This window comes from Phacochoerus africanus, chromosome 15 (assembly GCF_016906955.1).
Source record: "Phacochoerus africanus isolate WHEZ1 chromosome 15, ROS_Pafr_v1, whole genome shotgun sequence".
Lineage (NCBI taxonomy): Eukaryota > Metazoa > Chordata > Mammalia > Artiodactyla > Suidae > Phacochoerus > Phacochoerus africanus.
In genome coordinates this window covers 50,008,535-50,020,292 of record NC_062558.1, presented here as the reverse complement: position 1 = coordinate 50,020,292, position 11,758 = coordinate 50,008,535, and the positions used below count along the sequence as shown (strand labels likewise).

The following is an 11,758-nucleotide window of genomic DNA, read 5'->3' as shown; positions in this document are numbered from 1 at the left end:
GTCCTATTGGGGCCCTCTGCCCCTCTGTCTGTGCAGCAGGGAGTGCCCCTGAGCTCACCCAGCCCCAGCCACCACCGGCTTCCCTGAGATCTGGGTCCTTGGGGCCTGTGCAGGCTACCGTCAGGTCACCTCTGCCTTTTGCAGACCACTCCCACCCTCCTGGGGCTCCTTACAACCAGCCAGGAGCCCAAACATAAATGTTTAGGGACTTGTCCTTTCAAGTTTCTCCTGGTTTCCTACCCCACATGTCTATTTTCAATGGAGTGATTGATTTTCTTATGGGTGGGAGGGCTGGGGGCAATCTTCCAGGGCTCCCCTCATGAAAAAGGAAGGGAGGGAGAAAGAAAAGAAAGGAAAGAAAGAAAAGAAAAGAAAAAAGAAAAGAAAATCCCCTTTCATCCTGTGCTGTGGGTTAAGAATCTGACTGCAGGGGGTTGGGGCACTGCAGAGGTATGGGTTCCATCCCTAGCCCAGCAAGTGGGTTAAAGGATCCCACAGCTGTGCTGTGGCTCAGATTCAATCCCAGAGAACTTCCACATGCTGCGGGGTGTGGCCCTAAAACAAAAACCGACCAAACAAAATAACCCTGAAGTGTGTGTCCTCAGCTGGCTCCCAGTGGATTTGAAGGACATGGAAGCTGCCCAGGCTGGAGAAAAGCAGAGATGGAGTAGGGGGTGGTTTGGCCCCAGCCAGGCAGAGGGAGGGAGCAGGGGTGGGAGTGTCCACAGGCTTGTACTATGAAGGAGGAGGGGGGCCAGGCTGGGGACCTTGCCTTTGGAAAACCAGTGCCCCTCACAGGGGCACAGCCCACCTGCCTCCAGTCTCCAAGAGGTGTGGTGGCCTGGCTGGGTGCCCAGCCAGTGGTGGAGGGAGTAGGCTTCAGGGAGGGTCACGAACCAGAGCGCGGGCACCACTGTGGAGTGGCCCAGTACTAAGCTGGCACAGCGATGGTGCTTGAGCTCTTTCTGGACCTGTACTGGTCCCCTGCCGTGCCGTCTACATCTTCGCCAGGAAAAATGGCATTCCCTTCAAGCTGCGGCCTGTGGAGCTGGTACGGGGTGAGCTAGGAGCTAGGTGGGCTCCATGGAGGAGATGCTCAGGGGCCAGACCCTGCGCTGAGCCTCTCCTGCTCTCTGCCCCTCAGGGGAGCACCTGAAACCCTAATTCCTGAAGGTGAACCCCCTGGGGAAGGTGCCTACCCTCAGGGATGGGGATTTCCTGCTGGCTGAGAGGTAGGGTGACCTGGGTCCAGGACTCAATGTTGGAGGTAGGCAGAGGAAGGCAGACAGAAAGCTGGTCACCTCTGGCTTGGCAATCTTTCCAGACTTCTGGGTCCCTCTCCCTTGCAGCCAGTTCAGCTTGGAGAGTATGGGGTTGCTTTGAGGCTAAAGCTGGGAGCTTCAGAGTGGGCAGGGGTGTGGGCCACCTCCCAGGCCTGGACAACCTGGAACCCACCAAGGAAGACCCAGGCTTGAGGGTAGCCCCTCCACAGATGTCAGACTCACCAGAGCGGGGCAGCCCTGGGACTGCATGGGGCTCTGAGTGCCAGCTCCCTGTTCCCACTCTTTGCCAGTGGGCAGGTTACAAAGCTTCATGCCCTGGGGTTGCTGCTTCTGTAAAATAGGATTATGAGGTAACCACCTCCCAAGGCTTGTCAGGGCATGGAAACTGGGCACCACATGCCTAGAGGCCAAGGGGGACTGAGAGTGGGGGACCCAAAGTTCCTGTTGTGGCTCAGTGGATTACAAACCTGACTAGTATCCATGAGGATGCAGGTTTATTCCCTGGCCTCGCTCAGCGGGAACCAGTGTTGCCATGAACTGTGGTGTAGGTTGCAGACGGGGCTCAGATCCTGTGTTGCTGTGGTTGTGGAGTAGGCTGGCAGCTGCAGCTTCAATTCACATTTGACCCCTAGACTGGGAACTTCTGTATGCTGTAAGTATAACCATAAAAAAGAAAAAAGGAAAAAAAAAAAGAGTGGGGACCTCTGAGCCCCTTCCCCACACCCTGAGCCCTAGGGGGCACCAGTCCAAGAAGGGAACTTGGAGACCCCTTGGGCAGGGCTTTGTGGTGAGCCTGCCTCTGTCTCTCTGAGTAGGGACCCTGAGACCAGAGAGCTGGGTTGGGGGCAGAGGGTAGCTGGAGTGGCAGTGGAGAGGAGTGGAAACCTGGGAGGAGCAGAGTTTAGGCTGGAGGACTGTTTGGTGGTGGATGCCTCCTAGAGGGTGTGGCAATGGGGAGGTCCTCCCCTGGAGGTAGAGTTGGGGGATTGGTGCCATCATATCTCCTCGCTGATGAGAGATGAAGTCGCCCAGCCCAGGTGGACTGGGGTCTCTGACACCCCCTGCGTGCAGCGTAGCCGTCCTTTTTAGCCACAAGTACCAGACATGGGCCCACTGGTATCCACCTGAACTGCAGGCCTGCACCCGTGTGGATGAGTACCTCATGTGGCAGCACACTGCCATCCAGCTGCCTGCCACCAAGGTCTACCTGTACAAGGTGAACCTCCCTGCTCTGTCCTGCTAGCTTGGGCAGGAGCCAGGACCCCCAGAGCTGGAGTGGACCAGTTGGTCCGTATACCAGCTCCCATCTACTGCCCAGGCAGACATCACTAATCAATCACAGTTCTCATTCCTCTGAGCCTGAATGAACCTCAGAATCCTTCTGAACATAGAGCCCCAGAGGGCATGGCTGAAAGATGGCTGGTGAGGAGGGGTGGAGAGGAGGCTGGGGAGACTTGGAAGGGCCTTAGGTAAACTGCCCCCTCTCTTCCCTGCCCAGTCTCTCCTGTCTCACTTCTCTGGGCAGCCTGTGGATGCCGCACAGCTGGAGCAGCTGTTGGGAAAGCTGATGCCAGCTGTGCAGCACCTGGATCAGGAGATCCTGGCAGCTAAGCCCTTCCTGGCCTCTGAGCAGGTCTCCCTGGCAGATCTGAAGGCACTCACGGAGCTGATGCAGGTGAGGTCATCCTGTTCTCTTGTCTTCTGGAGGTGCTCTAGGCGCTGGCTGAGCCGAAGCCCCAGCTCCAGCTGCCCTGGACAGCTTGTCCAGGAGGCCCACAGGCTTGTACTCCAGCCTCGAGACCCCCTAAGAGATCCAGCAGGATCCCCAGCTGGCCCAGAAGCTGGCGAAGTGCATGAAGGAGTGGCTCCGTTGATGGGGCTGCTGCATCCTGCCCTCTGCAATCTGCAATAAACATGCTGTGTGCCTCCACTGTCTCCTGGCTCACTCTGCCCAGGGAAGTGAAGTGGGGTCTCTCTGCTTCCAAACAGATGGGGATGCTCCAGAGATCCTGCAGCTCCAAGTGAGCAGCACTCAGTCCCCCCTAGGGGTCTGGTGACCTTCCTCAGCTGCCAGATGGCGAGTCTAAGTGCATGCACGGCCTGGCCACGGCTAGTCCCAGCCCAGGCTAGAAGTTTCTGGGTTCTCAGCATGGCCTTTGTGTCCCCCGTGTGTCAACCCATGCCCTAACAACTCCCTGGGCTTCTATTTCTTTCTCCCCACCCATTTCTAGCCACATTTCAGGCTAGACTGACCTGTGGATACCCCCACAGTCTGCTTCTGGAAACTTCCTGGGTTGGTTGTCATCTTGTCCTCACTCTGGACCCTGCAAAGCTCCTTTGACCATGTTCTACAGTGGCCTGACCCTGGAATTCCCATGAGTACACCCTTCTTAGAGCCAGGTCAGATGCACACATGCGCCCAGGGAGGGAAGAACAGGGTCACAGCCGCCCCCACCTGGGGCCCGAGCCACAGGCCTCTCTCCCCAGTTTGCTCCTGGGCCTCCTCAGAGTCCTTGCTGTGGTGAGAGTTCTAGGCCTCCTGGCCTCATGACAACACCCGGAGAATCAGAGGTTCCAGAATGCAGGGGCTGGGACTTGGGCTGGTGGGCTCCGGTTGGGTATCTGCCAGCTGAAGCAGGGGCTCAGCGCATGTCTCAGCATGGGCCTGGAGCTCTACCTGGACCTGCTGTCTGCGTCTTGCCGCGCCGTCTACATCTTCGCCAGGAAGAACAGCATCCCCTTCGACTTCCAGTTTGTGGATCTGCTAAAAGGTTGGTACCCGCAGCTGCCTGGGTGGACCAGGTTGTGGGGGGAGGCAGGACACAAGGTCAGAGGATTTCTGAAAGAGGGAGATGGAGACAGAGGAGACCACCCCCTGCTGCCCCAAAGTCCACAGGATAGAAAAGCTGCCCAGCCTGCCTTTGCCTCACTGATTCTGCCCCACAGTGATGAACAGGCTCTTCTACGGCCAGATGGAAGGAAGGGGGCAGAGGAGCCCCCAGGTCCCCACACTGTACCTCACCTTTTCCTAGAGGGTGTCCAACACCTCATCAGCTGCAGCACCTGCCGCCAATTAGGTTGGCAAAAGTCACTGGGATGTGTGGTTATTCTGTGCCTGCTTCTGTCCACACACCACGTTCCCACCCCCCGACCCCACCCCTGCAGCCTTCAGACCTGCTCAGGGTAACCCTGACCATCGGTGACATTCATGGCTCTAGTCCCCAACTCCACCCTAAGCATGGAACGGGCTCTAAAATCTCAGCTTGCAGGAGTTTCCTGGTGGCTCAGTGGGTTAAGGATCCGGTGTTATCACTGGTGTACTGTGGGTTTGGTCCCTGGTCTAGGAACTTCTGCATGCTGTGGGCAAGCCTGAGGAAAAAAAATGATAAATTTAAAAAAATTTTAAAAATCTCAGCTTGCAGGGGCAGGAGCCTCCAGAATACAGAGGAGGAGACACAGGAGCCCCAGAAACAACTGGGGTGTGAATACAGCCTGGAAGTGTCTCCAACAGAGGCAACCGGTCAGGGAAGAGTTAAAACTCCTGCCCCCCACGTTATTGGGTTCTCTGTTCAGATCAGGCTGGGTGCATGTGGGAGACTCACTCTTGTTTTTGTTTTTTTCAGGGCCACATCCTTGGCATATGGAGGTTCCCAGGCTAGGGGTCGAATCGGAGCTACAGCTGCTGGCCTACACCACAGCCACAGCAATGCCAGATCTGAGCCGTGTCTACCACCTACACCACAGCTCACAGCAATGCCGGATCCTTAGCCCACTGAGCAAGGTCAGGGATCGAACTCGCAACTTCATGGTTCCTAGTCGGATTCATTTCCGCTGTGCCACAATGGGAACTCTGAGGATCCCTTTTGGATTCCAGCTGTGTGCTGGGGCTGGGGCTCCTGCTGTGCTGGCACCTGCCCTGCTACCCTTAGAGGAGCCTAGGGCTGGGTGGGATCTAGGCCTTTATAGCTGCTGCTGATTAACAGGCTGTGGCTTTAGGCCCAGACTTGGGGGTGAGGGCCTGAGGCCTCCAGCTTCTGAGAGCCACAGGGTTGTCCTGGTCCTGGAGCCTGGGATGGGGCAGGAGTCCTGACCTGGTCCCTGCTCTGCCACTCCCTGACTTGCCCTCTTACCTGCAGTTCCTCTGGGGCTCACCTTTCCCTTCTTTAGAGAATAGAAAGGCGTTTCCGCCTCTGGGAGTTCCGGGTGTCTCTGCCTTGGGTGCCTGGAGAAAGAGCAGTCTCAGGCCTTCCTGTCCCTCTCAGGTCACCACCACAGCAAGGAGTACATCGAGATCAACCCCCTGAGGAAGCTGCCCAGCCTCAAAGATGGAAAATTTATCTTATCTGAAAGGTAAAGATCTTCCCAGGCCCTCTTGCCATCTGTCTCTCTTCCTAGGAGATTCAGCAGCAGCCACCTGCTGGTGCCTATTGATTTTTGCCATTTGTTTTTTTCCATGATGGAAAGTTTCACATATACACAAAAATACAACAAATACCAAGTAATGAATATCACGAACCTCACGTAGGCATCGCCCACCTCGGGCTATGGTCCCTTCAGGGCCCCTTTTGCATCATTTGTACCCCACTCTGTTCTTCTGCCTCCTGGCCACCCCATCCTTCATCCGTAAATGATTGGAAATGAACTTCTAAGAGATAAGGGCTCTTAAAAAAAAAAAAAAAAGGCCCTACTACAGTACCATGAGGACACCTAATAAAATTAATAATAATTCTTATATTTTATCAAATACCCCTTCGTATTCATAAGTCTCTGAGTATCTCATAGATTTTTTCTTTTCTTTTTTTTTTTTTTAAACAAGTTAGGCTTTATTTTATTGCCTAGATTCTCTTTTTATTTCCGGGAATTGTTTTTTGTTTTGTGTGTGTGTGTTTTTGCCTTTTCTTGGGCCGCTCCTGCGGCATATGGAGGTTCCCAGGCTAGGGGTCCAATTGGAGCTGTAGCTGCCGGCCTATGCCACAGCCACAGCAACACTGGATCTGAGCCGTGTCTGCTACCTAAACCACAGCTCAGGGCAACACCGGATCCTTAACTCACTGAGCAAGGGCAGGGATAGAACCCGAAACCTCATGGTTCCCAGTCAGATTCGTTAACCACTGCACCACAAGGGGAGCTCCCTCATAGATATTTTCTTTGCGGTTTGTGGGTTATCATCAGGGTCCAGATAAGCTGCAAAGGGCGCCAATGATTGATCTGCCTGTTTAATCTCTCTTTTCACCTACATTCCTCTCCAGGGGACCTTTGACCTTTGACCTTTGCATTTTGGCCCTGGTTGAAGAAACCGGGCCCTTTGTCCTGTGGAATTTCAAAATTAGTCTGAATTTTGCTGATTGCATTTTTGTGGTGCTCTGTAGAATGGTTTTCTGTCTCTTCATTGCCTGTGAATTCGTAGTTGGATCTTGCGGTTTGGTAAGATTCAAGGCTTGACTGTCAGCTTCTCAGACTGCTTCACGGGGTGGGGGGGGTGGGGGTCTTGAAACTTTGAAAAAATTTTTTTGGCATGTGGAAGTTCTGGGCCAGGGATCAAACCCAAGCCACAGCGCTGACGCCAGATCCTTAACTTGCTGTACCATAGAACTCCGGGGGGCAGGGGAGGGTGTCTCATAACTTAAAGTATGTCTCCCAAGCGGACCATGGAAGGGCCCAGGAAGGATCTTGGCCTTCTTATGCCATCTTTTCATGCTGGTGGTCCTTCCCTCCCAGCTCCCAGGCCTGGGCCTTCAAACACAGTGAATCCACTGCCACCTGCGTAGGCCTTCTCCAAACACCCACCTCTGCCCCACTCCACCAGCCTCCCAGCTCCTCTGCCCACGGCACTGAGGAAGGGGCTAAGGATGCCAGCTGCAAAGGCAGAAACCCAGCTCAACTAGTCTGAATTTAGTGGTGAAAGTGACAAGCCAGGGGAATCCAGGCCTGGCCACGGGGGCGCTGATGCCTTTTCCCACCTGGCTGCCTGCCAGCTTCCCTCAGCATTTCCTCCTCTACTCACTGCTAACAGCAACTCTGGTGCTACCTCTTTGAAGCACCTAGTCCTCAGCAATGAGCATGACCCCCTTTATGGGTGATCCGAAGTTCACAGGGAAGAGCAGGGACAGGCCCAAGGTGAGTCACCTGCTTACTTTTGGTCCACTCACTGGCCAGGACCCTGGGACTTGTGACTGACTGCCAGTCGCCCCCTCTAGAATCACTGCTGGTGGAGCGGGTCCCTGCAGGGAGGGTAGGGGGAAGGGTGCTGGGTAGACAAGAGGCCAGTTGCCCATTCCAGGGTCCTTCCAGGGCTGTGATGCCGCCAGATGTGGTACCCAGGAAGGGGGCCCATCAGGTCACAGCAAACTCTGGTTCTCCTCGGTGGTGGGGCAGGAGGTGTGGGAACATACTGGTGTGGGATCCGGGAGGGCTGAGGGCAGGGCCCCAACCTCCAGGAGCAGGAGCAGGAGACTCGGAGAGTGTAGCGGTGGGGGGCGGTGGGCACAGGCTGTCTCTGTGCCCACCTCCCCCACCCAGCTCTACCCTCTCCCAGACACTCCAGATTTACTGACCTCCCTCTTACCTGTATCTGCATGTTGTCCCTGTCTGGCCTGCCCTGCCTGCCATCCCATCCCCTGCAGGTCCCCCTCCCTGCCAGGCTGATGGGGGCAGGCAGACTACCTTGCACAGAGCTCTTTGAGCTTGTCTTCCTAGAGAAGGGTCAGTGCCTAGAGTTCACCTATGCCTAGAGCCGCGCTGGGTGGTTGGTATAGAGGGTCAGGGCATCCAGAGGAGAGCCCTGACCCACCCTCTCTGCAGCGTGGCCATCCTTTTCTACCTGTGCCGCAAGTACAGCACACCCTCGCACTGGTACCCACCAGACCTGCACGTGCGTGCCCGTGTGGATGAGTTTATGGCCTGGCAGCACACGGCCATTCAGCTGCCCATGAACAAGATACTCTGGATTAAGGTGAGCGGGGCCTCTGATGGGGCCCAAGCAGGTGTCCCTTCCCCTCCCTGAGCCTCATTTCTGCAGCTCCCTTTCCTGCCCACCTTTACAGAGCTGTGGGGAGGATGTGAACCCCTGCATATGAAAGAGGAGGGGGTGCTATTACTCCTGCCAGGATAGGGTCCAAGACATTTCATTCTGAACTAGAAAATATCAGAGTGGAAGGGTCCATAAAGACTACCAGATTTGGGAGTTCCCTTGTGACTCAGAGGGTACAGGATCCAGCATTATCAGTGATGTAGCTCAGGTTACTTCTGTGGTGTGGGTTCCATCCCTGGCCTGGGAACTTTCACATGCCATGGGCGCAGACAAAAAAAAAAGACTACCAGATTTGATGATGACAAGTAACCAGTATGTGTGCCCATACTTCTTATCCTATGTCTGTAACAGACATCACTAATCAATCACAGTATTCTTTCCTGCTGGGACCTCAAAATCCTTCTGAACACTGGCCCCAGGCAACATCTATGAAGCATAACTGGCAGCACCCCTCTACATCCTTGGTCATGTCCAAGGATGCTGGGCCTGGAGGGTCAGCTGCAGCCTCCTCCCCCTTCTCTCCCCCTGCCTGCCCCAGTTGCTGATCCCGATGATCACAGGTGAGGAGGTTCCAGCTGAGAAGACGGAGCAGATGCTGGCAGAGGTGAAGAACAACCTGAAGCTTTTTGAGGAAAAGTTTTTGCAGGACAAGCTGTTCATTGCTGGGGACAACATCTCCCTGGCCGACTTGGTCGCCCTGGTGGAAATGATGCAGGTTGCTGTGGGTGATGGGGGAAGGGCCTGGGACTCCTCTGTGATTGGAGCCTACAGAGAGGCCGGCGAGTGGGGGAGATGAGGGGGCTGCAGGAGCCACACCTGGGTCCTGGTGTTGACCCAGGGACCACAGAAAACAGGTTTTGAACCAGGGAGGATTGTGGTCATCCATGCTTCACAAAGATTCCTCCACAGGGGCAGCAGCCGGAGGGCAAGCCTGGGACAGGGAGGAGAACACAGCATTGCTTGGTCAGGGTCCTCGATTCCTTCTCTCCCTCTGGACTCTCGGGAAGTGTCCAGATGCTTCCAAAGTGTCCTCCCGCCTCTTTCCCAGAGCTCCAGACAGATGGTTAGACAGAGCAGTTCCCCAGATTTAGGTCTGAGGGGCATTCGCTGTGTGTCGGGGGCATGTATGTGGTTGCTATGTGTGGGGGAGGGTGGCCAGTTCAGACCCAGCTGGTGTACAGGATGGATTTGAGACCCTGGCCAGTAGGCAAAGCAGCCACTTTGGTCCCTGCTTAGCATGCAGTGCAGGCCAGTACCAGGAGAAAGCAGTTCAGTCTTTCTGTTCCAGGATGTGCAGTTGCCTAACTTTCACCCTGCAGCTCTCACATGTCCCTCACCTGCACCCCACGTGGGGCCTCTCAGACATTTTGCAGGCATGTTTCTTAGGTTGCCTACTGGGTCTCTCTTTCCAGCCCCTGTGCTTGATCACAGAGGGAGTTTCAAGAATAACTGAATTCAGGAGTTCCCATCATGGCTCAGTGGTAATGAACCTGACTGGTATCCATGAAGACGAGGATTTTGTTTTGTTTTGCTTTGCTTTTTTAGGGCTATGCCCACAGCATATGGAAGTTCCCAGGCTAGGGGTCGAATCAGAGCTTCAGCTGCTGGCCTATGCCACAGTCACAGCAATGCAGGATCTGAGGCATACCTGTGACCTATACTATGGCACATGGCAATACCAGATCCCTGACCTGCTGAGGGAAGCCAGGGATTGAACCCACATCCTCATGGATACTAGTCAGATTCATTTCCTCTGAGCCACAACAGAAACTCTGAGGATGAGGGTTTGATCCCTGGCCTTGCTCACTAGGTTAAGGACACAGCACTGCCATGAGCTGTGGTGTAGGTCACAAACTCAGCTGGGATCCCACACTGCTTTGGCTGTAGCGTGGGCCATCAGCTACAACTCCAATTTCACCCCTAGCCTGGGAACATCCATATGCCATAGGTGTGGGCCTAAAAAGACAAAAAAAAAAAAAAAGAATAACTGAATTCCTCTCACACTCATCAGGGGATAAGGGGTTTCCCTGGAAGAGGGCTAGGCCCAGGGGAGGTGTCACTCTGGGAAGTGGGAACCACCTGGGCCAGGGGGCACCTCAGAGAGGGATTCAGGAGCTTTGGTGAAAGACCAGTGATGGAGAGCCCTGGGGGACTCGGGCCCTTCTGTCTCCACCTATACCTATTGCATAGTCTGTGACTCCTGGCCAGGCCTTGGGGTTGGGATGGGGAGAGCCCTGGTGGCTATAGGAGGGGACCCCGGGGTGGCTGGGGCACAGGCTGACCACACCTTCCTCTTTGTCTCTCTGCAGCCCATGGGGGGCAACCATAACGTCTTTCTCAACAGCTCCAAGCTGGCTGAGTGGCGCATGAGGGTGGAGCTGGCCATTGGCTCTGGCCTCTTCTGGGAGGCCCATGACCGGCTGGTAAAGCTGACGGAGTGGGACTGTTCAACCCTGGATCCAATGGTCAAGGAGAGGATCTGTGATTTGCTGCAGAAGTTCAAGTAGAAGCAGCCTACCCTGCAGGCCCTGGCCAGCTCAGCCCTCAGAGCCTCCTTCCTTCTGGGAGATGCTGCAAACCACTGTTTCTTTGCCCAATAAAGACCTGGGAAAACCACTGAGCCTGGAATGTGGGTGTGAGCATAGTGTCTGACGTGGGACTGGGTGGTGGTCATGCATAAAATTTTTTTTTTCTTTGGCTTTTTGCCATTTCTTGGGCCGCTCCTGCGGCATATGGAGGTTCCCAGGCTAGGGGTCTAATCGGAGCTGTAGCTGCCAGCCTACGCCAGAGCCACAGCAATGCAGGATCCGAGCTGCATCTTCGACCTACACCACAGCTCACGGCAACACCGGATCGTTAACCCACTGAGCAAGGGCGGGGATCGAACCTGCAACCTCATGGTTCCCAGTTGGATTCGTTAACCACTGCACCACGACGGGAACTCCTCATGCGTAAAAATTCAAGGGAGTTCCCTGGTAGCTCAGCAAGTTAAAAATCTGGTATTGTCATTGCTGTGGCTTGGGTTTGACCCTTGGCCTGGGAACTTCCACATGCAACTGGTGCAGTCAAAAAGAGAAAAAGACAGAAAGAATTTAAAGCTTAAAGGTTAAATATGATTAAACTGTCAATAATAATCTTTGATGGCTTCAGTGCTTCACTGTCACTGATGTATAGAGTAGCAAGACTGAAGGTCACCAAGGAAGTGGAGGACGTGGACAACATACTAAACCCATCAGTCCACCAGGTATACACAGAGCACTCCACTGCCCACAGAGTATACACCCTTCCCAAGTGAATGGGCAGTGTTCGCCAGCATAGACCCCAAATGAGGCCATAAAATAAAACCAATACATTTCAGCCAATTGAAATCATACAGTATGTGTTCTCTGAACACAATGGGATTCAGAAATGAGAAAGCTATAACAAACGGAACACTAGAAAATGA

General features: G+C 54.5%; 1 protein-coding gene across 1 annotated transcript; it reads left to right on the top strand.

Annotated features, from left to right (window-relative positions):
* Positions 1-3,843: 3,843 nt before the first annotated feature.
* LOC125116072 (glutathione S-transferase theta-4) lies at positions 3,844-10,915 on the top strand. Its single transcript, XM_047760984.1, has 5 exons — positions 3,844-4,054; positions 5,546-5,633; positions 8,085-8,235; positions 8,852-9,028; positions 10,623-10,915. Exons 1-5 carry the CDS (start codon positions 3,943-3,945, stop codon positions 10,818-10,820), a joined length of 726 nt encoding a protein of 241 aa, XP_047616940.1. The 5' UTR covers positions 3,844-3,942; the 3' UTR covers positions 10,821-10,915.
* The last annotated feature ends 843 nt before the right edge of the window (positions 10,916-11,758 follow it).